Source organism: Rhea americana, unplaced genomic scaffold (assembly GCF_003343005.1).
Source record: "Rhea americana isolate MKP2758 unplaced genomic scaffold, rheAme1 scaffold_86, whole genome shotgun sequence".
Taxonomy (NCBI): domain Eukaryota; kingdom Metazoa; phylum Chordata; class Aves; order Rheiformes; family Rheidae; genus Rhea; species Rhea americana.
The window spans coordinates 639,494-664,509 of NW_028187044.1; the positions used below are offsets into that span (position 1 = coordinate 639,494).

Below are 25,016 nucleotides of genomic sequence, written 5' to 3' on the forward strand. Positions count from 1 at the left end.
TTTTTTTTTTTTTAGTATTTGAAAACCATTGTTTGGGTAAATACATTGCTGATCCAGTGCATTAACTGATAGATATTCTGATGTCTCTGGAAATTACAACTTTATAGACTGACAATCTGGGAAATATGTCAGAGAGCTATCAGGTCTGTAAATGCATCAAGTGGATAAATAAAAAGGAAAGATAAGAATAATTGAAGCCGAAAGACATGTTGGCATGAGAATGAATAGGCTTAAATTGGTGCTTTATAAATTTAGACTGAAAATTGAAAGAAAACTCTTGCACATTAGAAAAACTAGATTCTGCAACTTGGAGCCTAAGAGATATTTAAGACCTGAGCTGACTGATATAATAGTGTGGCAGTACAAGTGATGGATTGATTTAAATGGCATAAGACACATACTTGAAAACTAACCATGTCTAAAGGTGACTCGGTTTCAGTACCTGTTTCCAGCAACAGCTGCTGAAGAAGTCCTCTGCCCGYGAGCAGGTAGACTGCAGCTGCCAGTGTCCTCCTAGCCTTCTGCTAGCACAGCTCTCTGACAAAAGTAGGACTTGTCTTCTCAGCAAAGTGGATATCATAGCAGATGTAGGTGTCCTCAAGCTGTCCTTGATCTAGCTAGCATGAGGAGTAACAGTAACGCTGTGGCTGAACCCGCCATAGGACCGCAAGGCGTTCCTGGAGCTTGCTTGCTTGGGTAGCTCACCCTTGCTTGGTGGTTCTTCCATGCCGCAGTGTCCATGTGCTCGTGCCAACTAGTTGAATCTGCAAATACAAGGTAGGTACAGCAGTAACCTGCCTCGTTTATTGTGTCAGTGTCACCCCATAGAAATAAAATTTTCAGAGGAGCCCAAGAAACATGAGAGTCTGATTTCCTCTTTGAAAGCAACTTTGACTTTGTTTTGTGAAGTATTTAGGTGCCTAAATATGTTTTTAACCATATATTAGCGTCCGTTTAATGTTTTAAGCCACGAAAATGACAATAGGCCTATCATGTGGGAGTAGCAGACTTGACTAATCCTCAATGGTAGAAGCATTTGATAGAAAAGAAACACAGCTGCTTTTTCAGCTTAAAATATTTTTTGAAGTTTAGTTATATGTAGTGCACAGCTGTTCAAAGAAAGGAGGGGACTACAGATTTGCAATAGACAGCCTTTGAGGAAAATAGTAGTATTGCTGCAGATGACAGTATTCTCTGCTGTTAAAGCAAATTATTGAACTGTTCTAAAAGCCTCTCAGAGCTTTTGCAGACGACTTTCTGAGTTCCAGGTAGTGCATATGCTGAGATTTAAATGCATCATAATTCCTTTTTTTGGTTTAACTACAAAATACAAGTCCTGAGATAGAGGACACAGTGATGAGGAAGGGCATGCCCTTGACATGTCTGAGGGCTCATAGCTTTGTTTCTGGATTGAAATTAATTAGTTTATAGGCCTGCGTCAGTTCTCTACTTTAATCAGATGTGCATCACCTGAACACTCAGAGTACTTATAACAGACTCTGACTGTGATTGAACTCAGTGGAGCAATGCCAGTTCTCTCCAACTGGAAGCATGAGGCCCTTCTGGCTTTGCTGTGCTCTTCCATTCAGTGTGCTCAGCCTTGGCTAGATTGAAATGCTAAGCTCAGGTGAATGGGTAACAGCATGGTTTTGGCAGGAGAGTAATTGAAGAAGATGCATGGCATGTAGCCTTGGTTGTAGGGTAACATGCAATTAAATGTTGCAAGTGTGTGTCTGTTCTAGCAGACAGATACAATTATCCTAGTAGCAGTCAGTAAAAGCACCAACTTTCCACATACTGTACACTGATGTGCAGGATGAAAGATGTTTCTGCTTGCTTGTTTTGTGGGGAAAAAAAGCTAATGAGTTTATTAGACATATGCTCCTTGGGCTTGATGATGCCACTGATGTGGCAAACCACAATTGATTAGTTTGTTGTTCTGCATCATCTTTTATGGAAATAGACTGTTAAGTACGAGGACTTGATAATGCTAAAGATTTGGGTTTATTTTTTTTTTATTGTAGTTTCTCAGTCTTACAGGTCATTTTTTTGCTTGCTCTTTTTAACCAGTTTAACTGAAAGATCCTGATATCCAAGGAAAGGCTGCTATTTCAGTTGGTGGGTTTTGGACRAAGTTTAAGTCAGGTGCTATATAGAAGATTCCTGTATTTTCCTAGCATTTTGTTTAGCTCTTAGGGGTATGTAGCGAGAAGGTTACTTGAGTCAGTGCGATTACGCGTTTTGATATTGCTGGTGTTTGGCAGTCGGACTTAGGTGAGCAGCAGTTAAAACTTGGACTAAGTATGGGTTTATTGCAGTGTCACCTGGTGCTGGGGAAAATGCCGATGAGCTGGTTTGGCCCCTGGGCGCTCAGGGCGTTGGGCCCCGTGGGCTTTGCTGCTGATCATGCACACGGACAGCCGGTCACGAAAGGTTTCCGGCACAGCGCTTGCCAGGTCACCGGCGGGGAGGGCAGAGGAGCCAGCAGCCCTTCTGGAACTGAACTTGCTTTTGTCAAAACCAAACTTTTGGCAGGAGAAGGAATTGGCTCGGACTAGAAAACTAATAATAGTAATTTTTTTAACTGTTTTATTAATTTTCGAGTCTAAAGGGGGAGGTGGAGATAGCATTTTCTGTCTCTCCTGTCATATGTCCCTGTGAATTAGTTTGGAGAATAAATAGCTGTTGTGCCCGATTGCTCTGCTGTAGCTCTTTGAGCCGTTTGCCACCTCTTCTGATTGAGGTTTGGCTTCTTTGAATGGGTATTTGTAGGAAGGCAGACCTCAGAGTTGCTGAAAGAAGAAAGCCGCAACATCTGGAACAAAATCCTTTAACACAACAGCATGACCAAGTTATCTTTGATTTTAGTCTACATAGCTGTTTTGTTTAATTGTACTACAGCAATATCAGGAATCATGTTTTTGATTTCCACATGTATTGGACCTTTGTAAAGCTTCTGTTAGACTGCAAGATAATTTTTTGATGCTGCTTTAAGCTCAAGCAGCAATATGGTCCCTTCTATAAAATAGATTTCAGGCTGCAGTTTATGTAATAGACTGAGGAAACAGTAGGATGAGATTGTTATGCCGTCAAGTGTTTTAGAGAGGAAAACCACTTCTGGTAAATGCTGTAAATGGAACAGCTGACAGGCAGATACTGTTTTGCTGGAACCCTGCGGCTCCTCTGAACAGAAATATTTCCCCTTCTTTAAACACACTGGAAGAGAAGAGTGGGTCAGAAGCGTATACTGGACCTCTCTTTCCTGCTCTGTCCTGGTATGCACATGCTTTAGGCAAACATTGGCTTTTACCTTCTTTAACAATATGAGTAGTGAATTTAGACTTCCCCAAATTTACAGTGTTCATCTAAACCATCACAGAATGGTTGTGAGTGGAAGGGACCGCTGGAGACCATCTAGTCCAACCTCCCTGCTCAAGTAGGGTCACCTAGAGCATGTTAGACAGGGTTGCATCCAGGCAGGCCTTGAATATCTCCAGAGAAGGCGACTCCACAACCTCTCTGGGCAGCCTGTCCCAGTGCTCTGTCACTCTCCCAGTGAAGAAATTCCCCCTCACACTCAGGCAGAACTTCCTGTGGTTCAGTTTTTGCCCCTTGCCTCTTGTCCTGAATTGTCTTGAACCATCTTCATTTAAAGTCAGCAGCAATTCCACTGGAGTGAGTTTTGGCTCAGGCACTGGAAGACTTTGCACTGCTGAACTTTGTCACCTTTCCACCATCTGGCACATTAATTTTCCTACCTGCTCTTGTTCCATACCTGAAATTCTGACCCTCAATAAAAGTGTAAATGTATTGAAAATCACAATAGAACTGTCCCTCCCTCTCTTCTTTCCATCACTATTTTAAGTATGTTTTTGTAAGCATTTTTCTGCGTGTTGGCTGCTTTTGTAACTATTTAGTCTGTAATATTGCAATGAATTTTCCATTTAGACTCACAGCCCAGTAAGTACAGTATTGTTACGTGTTACAAATTTGTGCCTCCCTGCATTTTAGCAGACTGTGGTGGTAGATAAAAGGTAAGTCCACTTCAGAACCCGTAGCTTTCCCCACCTAACTATGCCTAATGTAGCTGTGTTCATAAATGAATGAATTCATGATGCAGTTTCGTTCAGCAGAAATAAAATGAAAATGTACACAGAGACCAGGATTGTTTACTTTCCATCTGAGATACTAGCTGATGTTTTATGTATTTCTCTTTTAATTTTAAGGCATTTTCTTCTTTGTGGGTCATACATATCTTTGGGGTAGATACACATCTATGTCTTGTTAAAAAGAGAAGAGTTGTCTGTAAGACATCCTGCATTTCTGCTGGAAATCACTTGTAATAGTTTCTAGAGATTTTATTAGATTTGATACATGAGATGCAATAATTTCTCTCACTTTGTGACCATATACCCATCTAATTTTTCATACTAGTTTGTTTCAAGGAGGATAAGTTGAAGCCCATTTCTTCTATGTAGCAGGTCATCCAAGAGCTATGGTGGGTGAGGCTCTGCACTGGCAGCCCATTTTCCATTTTAGAATCCCAATAAAGCTGATTTTCTTACTCTTGGCTTTAATTCATTGATGCTGAGAGAAGGACCAGAATTTTTTTATTTGCTTTATATTCACTTTTTAAAGATACAAATGTTTTTAGAGAGTGCAGGACCAGTTATTTTTTGTTTTAATCCCACATGAATATTTACCTGCTGTCTATATGTGACAGCATTCAACATCTGCTTGAAGTTAAGTTATGCTGGGTCAAATGCTTGTAGAGCCATACACTGTTACTTGCGTGTATGGATGGGCCAAATTTGTTAAGCTTGTGAATTAGTCAAGGTGGAAATAAGATGCAGAAATGGAGTGAAGTGTGGAAAATCCAAACTTCCTTTTCCATGTTGTTTATTTAGTGGAAGTTAAATAACTCACAGAAAAGTAAAAAGTTTTGACTTGATCCCACAGATTTTCTCTGAGCAAAGTCAGATTGATTAAAAAAAAAAGTAGATGATGAATTTATTTTATTTTACTTTCAGTTTTCTAGACTATCCTATGGAATTCATTTATTCATGGGCCTGCCTAGGTTATATTGGAAAGGAATTCAGACCTTCTTTTTACCCCTTTTTTTTTGACTGTCAGTGACTTACGCACAAACAGAAAGGTCTTATAATGGAAACATTGAATTCCTTAGTATTGTTAACATCTAATTGTATGTGAGATAAAGCTGTATCTTAATCCTGAAATGAATCACAGTAGTTTAGAATACCTTTGATGGAGGAATATTGTGTGAGATTTGTTGGGAAATATTAAACTATTGAGGCCCCTAAATATTTGTATTATGGAGAAGAAACAAGAAAGAAAGAAAGTTCAGTTTTGAGGCATGCTAAGTACAAGCTTCACTGAGATGTTTCAGGAGGGAAGCCAGTGTGTCTTGCTTTGTGCCGGCTCTCTGTTGCCTTTTTTATGCAGTCTAGTAAAAAACCAGCTCCACTTTGACAGAGCTGATTTGCTTAGCTTTTAAATAATAGTTCATGCTTAGGAAGGTCATAGGAACGAATTCTGTTCCTTTCTCTATTTTTCTGACGTGCTGAGCTCTGTGGGATATTGCAGTAATTTTTAAGTTGGCGTGAGGGCAGGATGCAAAACGTCAGGGCTGCAGGTAGCAACATACAGGTACCAATCGATTTGTTTTGGTTTACATCTGATCCCTGCACATTTAATTCTTTCACTTAAATGGCTCTGATAGAGTGATTATGTTCAATGAATTCAGTGTTTCTTTATATGGGGCCCTTTGGTTCTGTTGTCATGTTACACTCGTAACGGTTAATTGCAGTGGTGAGGGCAAACAGCAGCTTTAGCTTTGCTGCTTTTGCTGTAGGTAATTCCAGGTTGTAAGAAAAGCATGTACCTTTGTTCTAGTATGGTAATTTTAATACTCTTGATACCAGCTAACAATTCATTTTATCGTAGCCTCTAGTCTGGTTCAAGTCTCCTGTATGAGTGATATTATCCTTCCTAAACATTAACGCTTACCAGAGCACCTTCTTTATGGATAGTACAGTCAAACCAAAGTCAAATAGTGCATTTACTTTGCAGTATTTTTAAAAAGTATATGAGTGTTATCTAAGATGGCAATGAAACAAAATACAAAACTCTGAAATACCACACTTAGGGCATTTATACCATATACAGTGGACTCCCTTATTAGTTACCAGTATGCAATTTATAGTAGTAAAGGATTTGAAGATATACAGTATTTAACTGCAAAGCTTTACAGATTGCTACTGACCTATCAGATACTCTAAATTATTTTGTGTATCCAAACTTCTTCCTTTGTATTTTAATTCAACTGTTTTTCACAAGATTCTCAAATTGTGAGAGAAAGATGATAGTTGGCTTTTGCCATCCATTTTGTTACTATTTGTTTGTTTACGTTATTGGCTAATGGCTTCTGAGCAGAATGTGTAGTATTTATGTACAGGTAGCTTAGACTTGCAACAAGCCATGATTCCATTTGCATGTGTTATATGTGACTGCATGATACGTGGAATTACTAATTTTACTGGCTGACCTTTAGGGGTTTAGAAACCCAAGTTGGTTGAATATTGTGAGGGCACCTGTGCCAATACTGCAGTCAGGTTAGAATGATTTCATTTGAACTGCTACAGCTTCAGGTAAGATGCACATTTCTTTACTTCCATATTTCAACTCTGTAGTTTTCACGTGTCTGCAAATAACTCTTCTCATACCAGTCCAAAAATAATGAGATTAATAAACACTGTAGAGCTGTTGTCCAAATCAGTGTGCTTTTTCAGCATACCTAGCTTAGTATTAATTAGCTTGAACAAAATTCTCTCCAGATGTCAAGAAAGGATTTTAATTTATAGAAAAGCAGAACCATTATTTTCTATTCTGCTCTTTGTGGTTTGATACCGTAAATAGGTTGATAATTATCAATATATTTCTATTATAATATGCACCAACTTCACAGGGCAGGGATCTTTTAGTCTACTTGAGTAACAGTGCTCACAAATTGTAGTACTGAAGCATTCCTGCCATTCAAGGAATGCTTTTGCTGAGTGAGAAAATCCTGTACAGTGAAATACTCAATCACTTCAAGTGTTTTGGTGTGCTCACCAGCTTTAAATAATGTTGGAATCAGTTTTTTCATAGAAAATGTCCAACTCATTTAAACAAAGCAAAAATCTGTATCCCATCTATGGATTTTTGTGCCTCAAATGTTGAATACTACATACTGCATAAACGCAGTAAAAGCATTAAGCTGTTATATGTGCATAGTTTGCAGACTATGGCAGCCAACCAATCATGCAGCAGCTTTTTTAAAAAAAAAAAAAAAAAAAAACTATTAATTGAGTTGTAAAATGAATAAAGAAGGAATTAATTTTGAAAAAAGGTCAGATGTGCCTAGTTCTGCAATTGTTCACTTGCTGTACAAGTTCTTAGAGCCAACGGAGAATTGTGCTGTAATGGGAATATTTTTGTGAACTGACATTTAGTATTTCCCCCATTGTCCAACATCTCTTGTGATTCAAAGCTTTGTTTTATGATAGAGTTCACTGCACTCAGAGCTTTAAAACATTCAAGTTTATGGCCCAGTTAAATGTAAAAAAGAATATAATATAACGTTTTTATATATATACATGTATATGTATATACACACGTATATATACACACACACACACACAACTTTTATATATAGCTATACATTTTATATACATAACTAACACAAATATAACTTCTTCCACACTAAATAAGAGAGGCGGTAACAGTGTTTTTTAAATAAAAACTTTCCAAGCAACCTTGTTGCGTACTTGTGAATTGTTCATCTGTAGTTGGATCTGAGTTGGGAAGGGACTTCCATGATGCATTTCCTAGAGGACCGAGTCTCTCTTTCTAAGCATTCCCATGTAGCATTAGAACTTTTCTGAGCAATTCCAGTAAGATTTGGAAAAACATTAAAGATCTAAGTGTTGATAAATTCTTAAGGTTTTAGGAAGATGGATTGAGAGACTCTTGAAGGAAATGCTGAAATACAGGAGTACCTATTGTACAAGACACCCAAGAACCCATAAGGTAGTAAATGCCACAGATACAGGGAAAACTTCAGTTAAAACCTGTATCCTTTCATCATCATCCAAACTTGAAACACAAAACCACTAAAAATCAGGCTCTGTCATGGCACTGTGTAATGCAGCTTTTTATATAAAGTGAGACTTGCATATACCTTAATCAGTGTAAGTACAAATAAATCTCTTGCTACATTCTATGTTATTAAAAATGAAACTAGAAACACACAAGAACATGTCTTCTATGCAGCAAATATGGTTACTGTTGTCAAAAATGAATGCCTAAAGAGATGTCACTTCGCAGGTGAAGGCAGGTAAAACTCAGCATCTTTCTAAAGGGCCCAAGAAATCCACATCTTTAATTGACTCTCCTGAGTGCTGTTACACAAAAATCAGGCCAGTTACTTAGGAAGAAAAATACGGATATAAACAACTATGGAAACTTTTCTAACTGTCATTAGAATAGAGATATATAATTCACAGTCATTATAAATTTCAGTCAATATCATAAAAATCTTGTTGTCAATACCTATACTATGATGCTTCTGGTTTGTTTTTTTTTTTTTTTGGCTGCAGTAGCACCAAATTACTTGGTACATTAGGGAATTAGGCTACATTTTTTTAACAAAGTGATGCACGTTTCTTGTCCTGAAGTTGAAGAAAGTAATTAGGACTCAAGAAATTGACTAAAACTTGCCAAATTTTCTGTGCCTTTGGAGAGCAGTAAACATGATTGAGTCTGAAACATTTTCCTGTTAGTAGGCAAGTGAAGGACAGCTTAATGATCTGTGGAAGGAATAAAGTAACATTTAGTATGAGAAATGTTTATTAAATGTCATATGTTCATAAGATGAGGGAGCTATTAGCAATTCCTTTAATGTTTCTGGCAGACTGGTTGTATTTTACGGAACTGTATTATCAAATACCCGTTTGGAAACAGTAGTGCAAAAGTCCCCATGGCAATTTGTACAACACTCGGAGGCTTGCTCCACCTCAGTAGATGTTTTGTGTCATTAATTGAACTGGAAGAGGAATCTTTTTCCACCAAAAATACTGCAGTCGAGTGAAATGACAAGATAGATAATTCGGGCATGCTTCCAAACCCTTTCCGGACCGTGTGCTCTGAAGTGAGTGCGCGTGCTGCTGGAGCGTGGTTCGTAGCCCTTTCCCTACTGCTTGGCAGCGCGATTGCCTTCTCCTCCCCCTGTCGCCTTAGACCTTGTCGCAGCATGGTTAGAAAAGGACCCATCTCCCTCGTGTGGAGGTTGCCATTTTCTGAGGGCTCTGTGCGGCTGGCCGCRCCAACTGCTGCCGAAATTCGGAGGAAATCCCTAACTACCTTTACCTTAGCATCCTAGAGAAGCTCCGCTTGAGTAAGTGCGAGGAAGCCCAGGCACCGGCGCTGCTGTGCCCGGAGACGAGCCCGTGCGAAGAGGCGGGGTGACGGCGGGGGAAGCCTCGCGCGGCGAGGAGGGGCGGCCGCGGCCTGGGGCGCGACGGGACGGGCGCGCGGCCCTGCAGCCGCGCGCTCCTGGCGGCTCCCCGGCCGCTACAGCGCCGCCGCCCGCTGCGCGGCTCTGACGCCGTGACCAGCACAGACCTGGAAACACGCTGCTGGGAAAGCTCGGGAAAGCGATGCAGAATTGTGAAAATAGGTCAGGTAACACCCTCCGTGTTTTGTCTGCGTGCAGTTCTTAGCACAGCGAGAGAGCCTCGTGTGCAAAGTGGGACTTCCAGATGTTGCTAGGAAAAAGAAAGTGTTAGATATGGACCCAAGAAAAAGGGAACTCGAGTTGATAGGCCTTAATGACAAAAGAGAAAAAAAATGTGCTTTTTTGCAATAATAAAGCTGATACAACTTTATTATTTTTTTTAGTTTTGCTGTATAGCTATTTTATCAAAATTGCAGAATATTAGAAATCTTTATTTTTCTAAGAATATCTAGCAGTATTAGTGATTGTAGTAGTTTCTACTACTGTCCAGTAACCAGGATGTGATGTGCAATGTTAACTGAGGTCTCCCTAAATGCAGGGGGAAAAAAAAGGCCAATCACAGAGTGGGTCCTATTTATTTATCATTTTCAAATGTATTTATAGAGTGCTTCAGAAATGGTCTTATTTGCTGTGAGGTATGAGTTAATACCCAGGCAGCTACATTTTCATTTGATGTAGTCTCCAAATTTCCCTGGAACAGCCTCAAAATCTTTTGCAAATAAAATCTAAAAGCATCTTCAAATTGGCTGACTTGAGGCTAAGAATTAGGTGCAGACTTACTGTTTGCATGTTGATGTTCTGGAATGAGTCATTATATGTGTTGAGCAGTTATGTTGATTTACAAACATCAAGTAACTCTGCAAAAGTAAGTCTAAATAATACTTGAAGACTAGCAACATCTACAGTTTGCTGCTCTCTCATCTCTCTCTTGAATATAATGGGTTAATCAGGAAAAAATAAAGTACTTGCATTTGGCTGAGAGTTAACATTAAACATTTTATCTGTATCTACTAAAATTCTTACACATGCTTGGTATCAGGAATATAAGAAGTTTAATGGAACAATTTCAAGCTGTGTAGTTAAAATGAAAGACATGTTTATTTGCTCTGCTGAACCTATTATAAAAAAAATCTAACCTACATTCAAAGTCTGTATTGATTTACAATATTGTGATATCAGTAGAGATTGTTTACATTATTTAAGAAGACTAAATTTAATTTCTAAAAATCAACATAGTGCTTTAAAGAAAGGTAAATTAATGTTAGCTGTAGAGATGATAATGTAAGGTCATTAAAATGATAGGAGAACAGGGAAGATGATCCTTTGTGAATCTGCACGCTGCAGAGGAGTAACTACTTCAGATTTTGAACTTAGCTGATTTGATGAAGATTGCAACATTGTTTCTAACTTCTGAAAATAAATAGCAATCTTTCGACTTCAGTGGTGTAAAAAAAACAACCACTAGCTTTTATTGCTCAAGGGGAAAGAAGATCAAGAGTTTATTCTGTTATTCAGCACTGTGTATTATTAATATAAGCTTTTTCTGGATAGTTTTAAAATGTGAAATGTTTCTTACTTATGGGCTTGGTGGTAGGTGAGGGGGGAATTCTCAAGGCTGCCCCAGAGCGTCCCCAGAGCAGTATGAGTAAGTTTGTAAGCAAAGCAAATCTAACAGTTTTCTTTCTTTGCTATTATTTTTTTTAAATGATTGAATACAGCAATTAACCCTTAGATGTTATCTTCAATATTTAGTTTTGTGGCTTTGAGGATTTTAATTTGACTGAAAACAAAAATAACCCTATCTGTACAAATGTAGAATGTAAAACTCTGTTCATTACTTTAACTGAAAACATATCAGATTGTGAAGTTTTGCATAGCTTTGTATGATTTAAAAAATGTTACTCTCATTTCTGTAACTGTGATTTCTAATTTCACTGAAATCAAAGCAACTTGTAAGGGATATATGTATGTGTGGTTTTCATTACTGTGTCTTGACATAGATGGGACATATTTACGTGCACAGAATGTATCTGTGTGTCATCGCAGCCCAGGTGTGGAGAACAGCCTACCTATTGACAGGGGTGTCAAAACCTGGCAAGATTTTACTAACCCTCTGTGGCACAGAGGGTAAAAGGAGGCACCAAAGATTTAGTTTGCTCCGTACTTTAAATGTCCCACAGGGTGAAATTTCTATTACATCTTTGGATGAAGATGCTTTGAAAAAATTTGTAGTGAGCTACCTTGAATTTATTTTTCTGACTCATTGCCATGAACTAGCCTGATCATTTCTTTTCCCTCTGAAAAAAAAGTTCAGTGAAGTCTTTCTGTGTAAATTCATTACAGAAATGAATCACTAGAATCCCTCTAAAACAAAATCCAAATAATGCTTTCCAGTAACTCACTTATGTGAAATACAGTAATACATGCTTGTACTTTTTCTTTCTGATTCTGAAAAACCCTCTCTGAGCAGTTGGTTTAGTTGCTAGGTCTGACAAAGTCCTGTAGGTGTTAGAGAGAAAAAAAATACAGAACAGTCTATTTTTCATGATGCATAGAGAAATAGCTTGTCCCATAACTTCATGCGCTCATGTGTAAATGGAGGCTCCAGTCTCGGTTGAAAAAATAATGTACTTTCATAGACGTGTCTAAGCAGTTATGGTTTTGAGCTTCATTAAATACCCTAGCGGACAGAGAAGTGTGTATTGTCAAACGTCATAAAACATAATGGATAAAGTAGTAGTAGTTGCTTGCTTTAGGTAATACTCTAATGGAGCTGCCTTTCGAATGGAGGGGGTTTTCTCCATTTCAGACGATGGAAATTTGTTTGGTGTGATACTTAAACTTGATCTGGTTCCTTTCTGTCATATAATGTGTTAGGAATGCTTGAGTTGTCCTAAGGCAGCTTGCAGCATATTAGCATGTTGCATTTTCTTTTTGAGACAATAATGTACCAAGGACAGATTTTATGAGTGAGTTGTTTGAAATTGGAACCAATAAATTTCACTTGCAGAGGAAAATACTTTGCTGTTGCACTGACTTCCTGATGCTGACTCCTCCTTGCCAAAGTCAATCTATCCTTAGAACAGATTAAAATGTCTGTAGCAGTCTGTAGTGAATATTTTTATACCAGACTTTCTCTTCTGTCAGTCTGTACCATTTAGAAGTTGACTTTATATTTCTATTTATAGGATGGGTTGGGATGCAGCCAGGATAATGAAACCTCTCTTGAGTTGGTGGAAAAAATCCATGTTAATATGGCCAAAAAAAAAGCAAACCACAACCCAGACACACAGTAGCATGCTGCATGCAAGACACTAATAAATTAATCCATTAGTGGGCACAAGTTTATCTTCTCTTGTGCTCATTATTGAGTGTTCTCAGGTGTGTACATATTCATTAAGTGTAAATTAAAATGACTTTCTTATTAGCAACAAATTCACATAGTATAAGGACCATAAGATACAATATTTTTCCCACATCAACAGCAAAATGCAATAATATTCATAAATTAAATACAAAAGTGAATAATCTTCCTCTCAGTAATGTATTCGTTCTTCAGAACATAACAACAGAAAGAAAAGAAATCACAATAACAAAATAAAACACATAAGAGTCACATCATTTGGTTAATGACCCCATTTTGTGAAGCAGCGCCCACACTCCAACACACTGATAGCTCTGCTATACGTTTTTGTTCAAGCGAGTCCTTAGAGCAGGCGCATTGCTTGATGGTAAATTACCTGACGTTCCACACTCTGTGTCCAAAGAAGTACTCTAGATGTAAGTTAATTTATCATTTATACTTTCTGAATGTATAGCAATGTAACAGTCTTTTAGTATATCTTGGGTATGCTGTCTGCATTTTTGTGTCTGCACAGACAGTGCTGTCTGCATTTTTGTGTTTGGTAGAGTCCTAGACGCCACCAAAGGTTTTTCACTTTCCGCGAGTTATAAATGTGAAGGAATGAAGCAGGACGTACTGGACCATGGCTGTGTCTTGCATGGGTTCTTGATGGGAGAATGTTTTGCCAGTTATAAGAGGGAAGAAGATAACTGGCAAGCCCACTTCTTTCTCGCCACACTTGGATGCGGATGCCTTCCTGATAGGGCATCTCCTTACTACAGTCAAGTCACCCTGTGCTCGAGTATTGAGACATCTGTTGTGTGAAGATCTTCCAAAGAGTAGGATATATATGCCTTGACCTCTTTTACCTGGCAACAGTGCAAGTAAGAGAAACCTTTGGACTCGCGTTTGGTCATCAGGTGGTAGTTACGATGGTCTTAATCCATTCCACTTCCTTCTCCCCATCTGTCCTTCCTGTGTCCCCAGTGCGCGCCTGGAGTCAGGAGAGAGAGGAAGAGCCCCTGTGTTCTGCGCGACAGGAAAAAAAGGAAAAGCAACTGGTGCTGGGAGCACTCGGCAACGTTTCCCTGCCAGCTTCGTTTCCAGCCGGGAGCTCTCAGTGTCCTTTTAGCCACATGAGGTTCTGCTCGTCTCTCTGCTGGAAGTAATAAAATACAGTATAAAGGCCTTACTGTAAGGAAACCAGCATTAGCTTTCTGCGTTCCAAAAAAGTGCGTAGTCCTTGGTGGTGTCCTTTGGAAGGAGCTGGCCTAGTTAAGGATTCTCTTCCCTCTTGGAAGCGATTGTTTCATCTCCTTTCTGATTTTTTCAGATGCAAAGATGTAGGGCTTTGCTTTTTTTCTGTAGCTAGTGGAGTAAATATCTTAGGATGATAAATATCTTACTCTAAGAACAAAACAATAGGTATGATTACTCTAAAGACTGCTGATATTTCTTCTTTAGCTTATATTGCTTTGTGTCCTCAATTCTATACGCTGAACATTTCAGTAAGCATTATTGCTGCTGGAGCTCTATTTGTACTGAAGTAAGTAAGTCTTAAAGTTAGGTTTTAGTTATTTACTTCGGAAGTCTTACAGCAGTCAAAGCAGTGCTGAAAGCCCTTTGTAGTTTCTGGGATCAAAGGCTGTCTTTGGGATTTTTTTGTTGTTGCTTTTGATTTGTTTTTGTTTTGTGGTTTTTTTTAACTGCAGGGTTTTGACATCCTTAACCAAGGGAAAGGAAGTGGAGAATGGTCATGCTGCAGGCTGCGTTTTGTCATTAAAAGAAAAGGCATGATTTAGAGCTGCGTTTCAGCAGTGCTGGCGCGATACGGAGCAGCCTGGGAGGCTGGTTTGCAGTGCCTGGCCCTAGAGGCAGCTGTCACTGCAGCTTTTCGTGTTTTAGACCATCTCCAGCATTCGTGTGCTTCTCAGCTAACCTGCCTTTTCTAACTCCTCGTCCTGGATGGTCAGGTCGCTCCAGCTCCCCGAGTGCAGGATGCGTTTCCAAACCACGATCGTACGGCCGGGAGGGGCTCCCGGACGTGTGCGCTGCCTCTGTGCTGCACGTGGGGCCGGAGCAGGGCACCGCGGGCGGCACGAGTTCCCGGGGAGGAGTGTGCAGGCGACGCTGAACCAGCAGGAATTATTGTTACGTTGTTCTGTATTCTGAGGTGCGTTCTTCCAGAGCTTGTAAAGCTATGTTTAACGATGCAAATTGGCAGGTAGGATTCTTTGCTGTTGAGGTTTATCCCATTAGACATCCTTTCATCATAATCTGTGCAAAACAGCTTTGTCAGCAATATGTGGTGCTGGTTGCTGAAGCACATGGGGTATTTAAAATTAAATTACCTCATATACTTTCACCTTCTCCAATTGAACACGTTTTTAAGGAAGAGACACCTTTGTCTCCCACTACATATAAACAACTCACAGATGAACAAAAATCCTTTTTTCCAATTTTTAAAGGAAAGATTTATTTTAAATGCACCTTCTGAGAAAGCAGCTTTTAACCGTCTTGGTGTACTCAGTGAAGGAGATTGCAGATTGCAAATGGAAAGCTCAGCTATTTAGAGAATTCGTATGGCCTAGTTAAGAAAAGAGAATTTTTTATCAGCTGTTCTGCATAGACTTAAAAAGATTATATGGCTTGGTCTTTCTTCATATTTGAATATTCTTAGCTCCTTGGAGACCAGATTACAGCAGTTGATTTCCATTATCTTTGTTTTTTAAAGTAAGCAGTTGATGCTTGTATCTTCATCTAGTTTACAGTATTTAAAGAAGGATGCAAGGTGCGAAATGCAGGCAGATAATATATGCAGATTTTATAGGTGTGCACAGTTTAATAGCCTTATATATGTAAAATAGAAAATTGTAGGAAAAAGCAGGTACATATCCCTGAATATATGTTGAATGCACTTCTGATATTTCTGAGCTCATGCTCTTGTAAAAGCTGTATCTCTGTGTGAAGTGCACCAGCGTGTCTCGGGGKGGTGCGGGAATACGGATCAGAAGACTGCAGTGTGGAATGCGTGTGTGTATGGTTTTGAGTTTTATATTTAATACAATAATGAAAGATTCAGCTGGGTGAATAACGTGTCTTGAATAACGTGCCTGTCCGAAGCCATGCTAAGAAGGCCTTGATGCCAGGTGGCGTCATCTGATGTCCTCTCCTTTCGAGAAGCGGCTTCTCTGTTACGTGAAGCTGCGTCAGAGCCCGAACAGCTGGGCTGGAGGTGTGTGTGCTGGGGGAACGGAGCACGCGGGTGCTCGGCGCGGGAGGACCGGAKGGCTGCAGGAGGCACTCGACTCCCAGGGCGTTCAGCCGAAAGCCGAACGTTTCACGCTCCTGTTACAGGTTCCGGATCTGACAGTTCATGCGGTAGTGTTTAAGACGATTGTTGTTTGTTTTGGTGTAACCTTCTTTTGACTTTGCTGCATAGTTTTTAAGTGAACTTTTGAAAGTTGGAGTGTATTAGTTAAGGGGCAAAGAATTTTACAGATCTGCAAGTAGTACATCCCAGCTCCAAGTATTCTGCAAAAGACCAGAGTCTTGCGCTGTGTCTTTCCTGGCTCAGTAGCCTACACACTGCTCTCGGATACCTTGGGAAAAAAAACATGAATTAATCAGTTCTGTGTTACGGAAATGTAAGAAAATTGAAAGGCACACCAAAGTAATTCAATTTTTATTTCAGTATTATATTTAAAGGAAAATATCTCATTCCCCACAGCAAAAGCCTTCTTATTAATTCCCATAGGAAAGGAAAAAAAAATCAGATCTAGCATAGAAGGGAACTGTAGAAGTTTTGCACTTTCACAGTGTTTATTCTTCAGCAGTTTCAGTCTGAATTTGAAGCTTAGCTCCCTACACACTCAGTTTTGAAAAGTCAGTTACAATTTTCCTAATCACATGGTATCAAATTAAGTATATTTTATATCAACTTAATAAAGATTTTGTATTAATTTAAATCTACTTTGCACTAAAACATCTGCGTATGAAAGCCAAATTTCAGTCATGTGGGAAAAAAAGTAGTCCTGAAATGTTGGGAGTTCTATATGGTAGATTCAGTCAATATTCCAAATTTTTGCTTGAGTTTAAAGTTTCTTGAAATAATTACACCGTTTCAGTTAGATGACTAAGCAGGCAGCATGTCTACTGTTTCCTGAAGTCAAATTTTCTGTTGCAAATCAGATTGTATGAAGTTGTGCAGTCACGTTCGGTTTGAGTGTGGCCGCTGTGTGTAGTAATGAGAGCTGCAAAAGTCAGTAAAAGTCTTTCATTTATCTCTTTAGTTTTTGATCTCTGTCAGAAAAAATTAAAGCAAGAACCTTGTCTAAGTAATGATAGTAGAATTTGAGAGAGGATTTTAGGAAGCGGAGAGAAAAGAATTCCTGTGGGTAGCTGGCTCGAGGCATTTCAGGCAGGGGTAAGTATACCGAGACGAGGCGTCCGCGTCCTTTCTCGCACACACTTACCTTAGGTGACAGCTCAGTGCCCTGAGTTTCTGCCTTTGGAGTGTCCTCTTAAGGTCAGAGTTGTGGGGTTTTTTTGCAAGGAGCATCTACACAGCAGGCCCTTGAGCCCAAGTTGAATTCTGCAGCAGTGCCGCATAAATATTTAATACAGCAAATGACGATAAAGGTGATATTTATATTTTGTCCTATTTCTAACATTTTTCTCTCTTTTTCTGTCATCTCTTACATGCTTTCTTGGGTATAGCAGACCACTTAGGAATTGAATTCATGGGTAAGTTTTCACTTCTCTTTTTCACTTGCTAATATTTATCTTTGTATCTTAACCAAAAGCACGTGGAAGTTAATGGGAAGATTGCATGAACTCCATCAGTGAATTTGGACTTTGAGAACAGTTCCTATTATATTTACTGGTTATATCTGAAATTGTATCAGGATTTCATTTTTCACTTGTCCATGTCCATTGTCCATTCACTTGTCCAAAAACTACATAATGATACTTGAATATTTTACTGATTTTTAATAAARCAGAAGATAAAGATTATGTGGCCATATCATGATATCTGAGGAATAATATTTTGTGTGAAATTTTAGGGAAGAGTTAATGCCTGTCTTGGTGTAACAGAAAGTAGATTTTAAACTTACTTTTTTCAGAATTTTATGTTGATTGTAATTTTCATTTGTTTTTAACAGACAACTTAGAAGGATACTGTTAAGAAAAATGATAAATAAGTTAACTTCAGTTTAGGCAAAAACTTAAACCAGAATGAGCAATCAGAAGAATTACTTCTTGTAAGTTTGGAGAGGAGAAACTGTGTTCTTTGGATTCAAATGCTGCCCTGCAATTTGTATATAGCCTGAGGGACTGATAGGCTCGAGAGGTCAACACTTCTTGGCTGCTCTTCAGCAGAAAACAGTTAATTTCCTCTACAAAGCTGAGGCTAGTCCTCAGCAATGTTAGTGAGCTAGTGCGTTGTTTGTGTAAAACAGCTAGCGTAAAGCGTTCGATACGACCAACAACACGAATGAAAAGTTTGCAAATGCATGTGGAAGTCATACAAATCACTACTTAATGTGTCGCTTACYTATATTGTGTTCTACTCAGGTTATTTTAGATGTTAATTTAGCTTGCCAAGTTCATGAGGTCGTATTATGAGTGACATGAGATAAAGTACTGCTTGATAAAATCATTAGGGAGATCATGGAGACCTAAAATTTAAGAGAAAGTTTTTATCACTGGTTTTGTCACCAATTTTGCTTTTGCTCCCTGATTTGAGGACACAATTCTTACAGTATCATAAGCCCTATCTATTTATAAAGAAAAATCTCTTCCTTTGATTTTTTTTTAAACTTAATTTCTGATTTACTGAATATGAACTCATAAGTCTGTATTGTAAAAGAACAGCACTGAAAGTTGAACCAGAATCATCTTTCTCAGGGGAGCAGCCATACTCATTGTATGTGCAGCCCTGTAACCCTGTCAGAGCAGCTTGTAAACAAAACCAGTGCATACCAGGTTGCTGCAAGTCCAGTGTAGTCTGTCTACCCGATGAAAATTATGTCTTCTGAAGTTTTGCTCTGCCACAGTTTCTCTACCAATGTCTACTATACAGGGTAGCCTCATATTTCCTTTATCAATTCCATATGCAGCCTTCAAAAGATCCCTTCCGACTTCAGCTTTTAAACTGGGCAGATGGGACACAATCACTTTTAGAAGAGGAGCAGTGTCAGCAGGTGGAGAAGATGCAGTGGACAGTGTAGTYAGCCCTTTCTCCAGAGCAACAAGCTGAGACAGGTTCCTTTAACTCTGCATTAGTAGTGCTGAAATGTCACTCAGTGGAACAGAAGAGCTCGATACTCTCATTTTCAGTCCAGTGGAGTTGGTATTCTGGCAACAATTCAGGCAGTGCTCTGGGGAAAAAATCATAGCATAGTAGTTAYAAGTGATGATATGGGGATTCTTTTAACACTTTGAGCATGAGTTGTCTCATTGGACCCATGCGGTGATGAGTATTAACTGCATGCCAGACTGCATTAACAAGAGTGTTATCAGCGGCTTGAGGGATTTTTCCGTTTATTTTTGTACTTGTGTGGCATATCTGGAGAACTGTTTCCTGTTTTGGGTTTCCCGGTAAAGAAGAGACATTGACTATCTGGGGTAGGTCCAGTGGAGGCCTACCAGGGTGGTTAGGGAGCTAGAGCTCATGACATACGAGAGGAGGCTGAGAGCAGGGTTTCTTCAGCCTGGAGAAGAGGAGGCTAAGACAGCATCTTACCTCTGTCTACAACTATTGTGGTTATGGAGACGATAGAAACAAGACTCCCTGTGGAGGTGCAGAGTGAAAGGACAGGAGGTGGCAGACACAAGCTGCCTCAAAAAGAAAAACGCCAATTAATTATTAAAAATAAAATTCTTCACCATGAGCATGCTCAAGCATTGGAGTAGGTTCTGCAGAGAGATTGTGAAACCTCCATGGTTGGAGACTTAAAGCTTAACTGGACTGGCCCCTCGGTGCCCTTGTCTTACTGGGGGTTTTCCCTCGTTTCAGCAGGGGATTGGACGAGATGGCTTCTGGTCATCCTTTTCAACCTAAATTATTCTGTGGTTCTGTGCACCATAAAAGCTTATTGTTTCTTTTCACTTTAAATGAAACTTCTGAAATCCCAGTGGAATTGATGGAAGTAACAGAACTAGGAGCTGGTACGTTAAAGGCTCTGCATTTATCCCAGTTTCACTGCTTAGTTTAAATTGGAAGCAGAAATCTTGGAAGTATATGACCTGAATGCTAAGCATATGCACTATGAAAAATAGCATAAGGAACATATAGCAGTTCTTAGTCTTAGGTCTGGTGTCTTAGGAGTCCTATTATGAGCCCTTCCATAGCAAGCAGGAAAGCACTATCCATGAGGCAAAGCTGAATTACTTTATTTTCAGTATTTTAGTTTCCTCTTTTTTWAAAAAATGTCTTTTTAAGGTTTGAAATAAAGCCAGGCCCTGAAGTCTTGGCTCAGAGAAATCTTCTCATTTGAGAAGCTTGCTGCTTATCTTATGTAAAATTGGAACATATCTTGATTGTATAGAAATTAATGAAATCTTGGGCCTCTAGACTGGAAATATTATGATAGAAGTCTGAGATGAGGCTTGAGGTGTTTTCCTGTGGGCTGGAAAAAAACAAGTTCCAAAATCATACCCAAATTAAATTACTTGCGTTTCTTAAAGCCTATTACAAGGAAGTCTAAGCAAATACGGAATCATTACTATACACATATCAAAGTACAATTACTATACACGTATCAAAGTACAATTACGCACTTCTTTGTATGTGGAGACATCAGGTGGCAATACACATTCATCAAGTTAGTAAAGTCTTTGCAAAGCCTTTCTCATGAGTTTACTTTTTTACTGTAGAAAATCAAATTACAAGTAATGAGAGAAGTAGAATTATTTCAATTACCAAAGACGGTAACATTTAAGCGCTGCAGAGCTCTGCCTGTATATACATCATCCAGGGCACGTTCCTTCTAAGGTTTTTGTTGTATCTGTGGGATCGTGTGCTTCAGGAATTCCACTTCTGTCGTCTGGCTGGAAATCTGCTTTTGAAGTTCCCCTGTTCTTTGAGGAAAATAGTGTTAACTTTGACTTTTAAAGCAGAACTTCTGCATTTGATATCTTCACTTTGATTTTAAGAGCTTGTAAGGAGGCAAGGGAAGATACCACTGCAGCTTATGTTAGGACCATTTTGTAACTGGGTAAAATGAAAAAACATTCACAAGCGCCATATGCAAAGTTAGGTGAAAATTTGGACACCTGACCTGGTTTTGAAAAGTGTTTTCACAGTTTTTTCGCAAACCTGTTCTGTAAGTGCATGCTGTGGATCTCTGAAGGAAGGCTGAGCTCGCTGCACGGCGGGTGAAGCCGAGGCGCCGCGCGGATGGGGCGTGTCTGCGGCGGGGCCCTCCTGGGGCAGGCGGGCGGCCCCGCGAGTCCCTTCTGCGCCTCCGGCGAGCCCCYGCGCCTGGCTGGCTTCTGCCAGATCGCCCAGAAGGCAGAGTCGGCGTGTGCAGGGCACGGCTGTACATACCTGCCTGGTCGTCTTGCTGCCCTTTTAGGGGTCTGTTGTCCACTAATTGGCCTGACCCTGTTTTGAACCTGCCGATACTGTCTTCCGCCACAAGCTCCTGTGGCAGCGAGGCTCAGAAGTTTTCTGCTTCTGCGCTGTGTAAGGAAGTACTTCGCCGTTACCTGCTTAAACCCACCTCCTCCCAGACTCTTTGCCTGAGCCTTCGTTCTCATGTGCAGGATCTGGTGAACAAGAGTTAGGCATTCAGTTAATCCACCACAGTGACAGTTTGGTTAAGCTCTATCGTATTCCTGCACCCTCTCCCTTTTTTAAGTATTACCTAGTTTATGTTTCCTATCATATTGTATATTCCCAAACGTGCATGCCTGATATGTTAATATTGTTGCTGGCTTTGGTTTGCAGCGTCTTGTGTGTGGCAGAGGGAGGTGTGGGCAGATTCTTGTGGCACATCTGTTTTAAAATATTGCAAGTGTAACAATAAATGTGTGCTTCTGACGTWCGCACATGCAGCTTCTGTTGAATTCCTGTTGGATGCCATGCGTGTGCTGGTATGTCTTAAAATACATACTTTTAAGTATTGTAATCATAGTGACCAAGCTTCATGACATTTCTGAAATRCTCTACAGTTTCTAGTACCTCAGAGAAAAAGAAAGAAGTCTTCTGTATGGTTGATACTCATAAGATCTAGATTYAACTCCCATCTCTGATGTGGTCTTCTAGAAAGACTTTCAGCAAAGTATTTTAATCTCYCTGTACCTTACTTTCTCATTTATASTAATTTCTTTCAGGCTTTCTGCATTTAGATTCCTCAGCTCTCGTGTGTGTCTCTTTTGGTAGTGCGTAACACAGAAACCTTGTCTCCCCTGCAAGGGAGTGCAGACCTCCTTCCTCCTTGCCCATGCTCCTGGCTTCCTTTTAAGAGAGAGCCCGGCTGGGTGCCCAGGAGAATAACGTCCAGCTCCCTCGGGAGGATGCGGGCCTCAGATGAGCTTGGGCTTCTGGGGATCAAGACTTCAGCACGCACTGGGGAGTTTACTGGCTCCAGAGTACAGTAGATATGATCTGGATTGGTGAATCTTTCTGTRTGGTTCCCAAAGTGTCTCACCAACAATGATGTATGCAATTTTATTTAAATTTCTAAGATGTAGATAAGCAAATATTATCATGATGTTCTTGCAAACAAACTAGAAATCATTGTATTAACAGTTTCATTTCAAGAAGAGTTCACTGTTGGTAATGATTGCCTAGGGAAGGAGCATTTGTAACAAATGAGAGAGCATGAAAGAAGTAGCTTTTACTCCAGGAGGAAACTAAGTGATTTACTGTTAGCATTAGCTAGTTTGGGAGAATAAGCGCATGTAGCTTATTATCTTTTTTTTTTTTTTTTTTTTAACCCAAGTGGTTAACCGCACTTCAGGGCTAAATGTACTTTGCTGCTGCTGCTGTTGGTTTTTATCTTATGAAAATATTGGTGGTAGAGCCCAACATCTCTGATAACACAATATGGATGAGAGATTACTTTGGCTGAACAGGTGGCATTTGTTAGTTGAGTTGTGGAAATCAACCCCATGCACCCGTTTTGCAGGTGAAGAGTAAAATAATTGTTTTAACTGCAAAACACAAGGAAATGCAAAGCCTGGGCATGATCCTTGAGACTAACAGCATTGTGGGCAATAAGGCAGTTGGTGCCAGAGACAAGGACTCAGCAATTTTACTCATTTTATATGAAAGTAAACACGAGCGGAGTTGAGGTGTGTTAAGGGGTGGAATATGAAGGTGAGTGAATTTTTAGAATAACCTACTATAATACGTGAACAAACACAATTATTTCAGCAGTTCATCCACAACACCTGATTTGAGAACGCAGAATTTTTGTCCTTTGCTGTGAAACAGTAATGTACAATGGGCACAGATGAAAGTAAAGCGCCCTAGGCGAGTACAGTAGGCAGGCCGCTGCGGTTTTGAGGGAAATACAATCATGATGTGAAATAATTGTCATCTTTAGCCTGCTTAGCAGTTAAACCAATATCAGCTGTATAACCCAAAATCACAATTATGATGTTAATCTCCCCATATGTAAATTGAAAAACTAACATAGCAGTTGCAGAGGAATGAGCTGGTGCATGAATCTGGAAAACCAGATTAGTGATGTTTTAACTTYCTGAAGCTTTGGCATCTAGGTCTTGCTCAGGAAATAACTATTATTTGCAATTAATTCTCCTTTCTCAGAAAATTAGAAGAAACTTCACTGAAGTCAATGGAATAAGAATGATATACCACTTGTAAGTGGGGAATCATCAAATAATATTTATTTGAACGGAGCAATAAACTAATTCAGGAATGGGATACTATTAAAATTACCCTTTATATTTGTAATTGCAATGACTACAATGTAAAAGATATTAATTTATCATTTTGAGCAGTTGTTAATATTGGAGATGATAAAGTCTTTATTTTCATTTTGCTGATTCTCTCTGTTGCGTCATTGTGATACGATGGTTTCATACCTAAGACTCAGGAAACACAAGATAYAGTTAACCAAATCTACTTGGTGACCTTGTGTTGTTCACTGTGACAGACACCTTTTGATTTTATCAGGACACAGTAGTTGGGTTTGCTTATACCAGTATGACTAAGACTGAAAAACTGAATATTGTGGCTGTTTGGCAAAGAAATAAAAAGGCAAGTTTGTTGATTCCTGTACAAGTCACAAAGTGTACAGTTGATGAACTGTCCCTTAATGTTTCACAGCAACAAGCAATGAAAACAAATACCAGTGTTCACCTAGGTGGCCCTAGCTTTAGTTATCGTTTAGAACACATTTATAAATTCCTGTAACACTCCTGTCTTCACTGGAAGAGGGGATATATGTTGATTTATATGAGCAAAGTATTTATGTATTCTAAGGGACATGCATTATAAATGAAGTTCAGCTTTCGTTGCATGCCTTTTTAAGGTGTAAAGCAGGAAAACTCCTTCTATGATAATATGGTTCCTAGGGCACTGGCTGGTTTGTGCTTCTGTTTGTACAAGCTCTATTATTAGAGATTCCTGATCACAAGCAACCCCAGATACTATGAAAACGTACCCGTCAAATAATGACGTTCTTAATCATAAGCATTTGGTATAATTCACCGTATCACTGTGCTACTTAAATTCCTGGAGAACTAATAGGGAGCCTCCAAATATATATTGATACTCACAACATTTAATAATGTTGTCMCTTCTCTTTCGGTCCCTTGGTTCTTCATCCTGTCCAATACCTTTTTCTCATTTTTCCCTTTTTGAACTTAGCAAGGGCTTTGCTCTTGGGACCTTGTTTTCTTGTTTGCTTGGTTAAATTTCTGTCCCTTTTATGTATGCTGCAAAGTAGCAATAGCATCCAGAGGCCTGAAACAGCTTTGGAGCTTCAGCGCTTCCCACAAGTTCCTTTTAGCTGGCGCGAACAGTCAGTTATCACCTCTGGAGAAGGAGACACAAGCACCAGAACAGAGAATTTCATAGAAGAGCTGATGTTTGCTTACTGTGAGAGTAATGGATAAAAC

General features: G+C 39.5%; 1 protein-coding gene across 1 annotated transcript in view; it reads left to right on the top strand.

Annotated features, from left to right (window-relative positions):
* NRG3 (neuregulin 3) overlaps positions 1–25,016 on the top strand; it is a gene marked incomplete at its 5' end in the record, with an annotated part of 396,892 nt that overhangs the window by 309,848 nt on the left and 62,028 nt on the right. Inside the window, one exon of the mRNA XM_085323677.1 lies at positions 17,637–17,663. Coding sequence (XP_085179803.1) covers positions 17,637–17,663 — 27 coding nt within the window. The remainder of the gene's footprint in view (positions 1–17,636; positions 17,664–25,016) is intronic.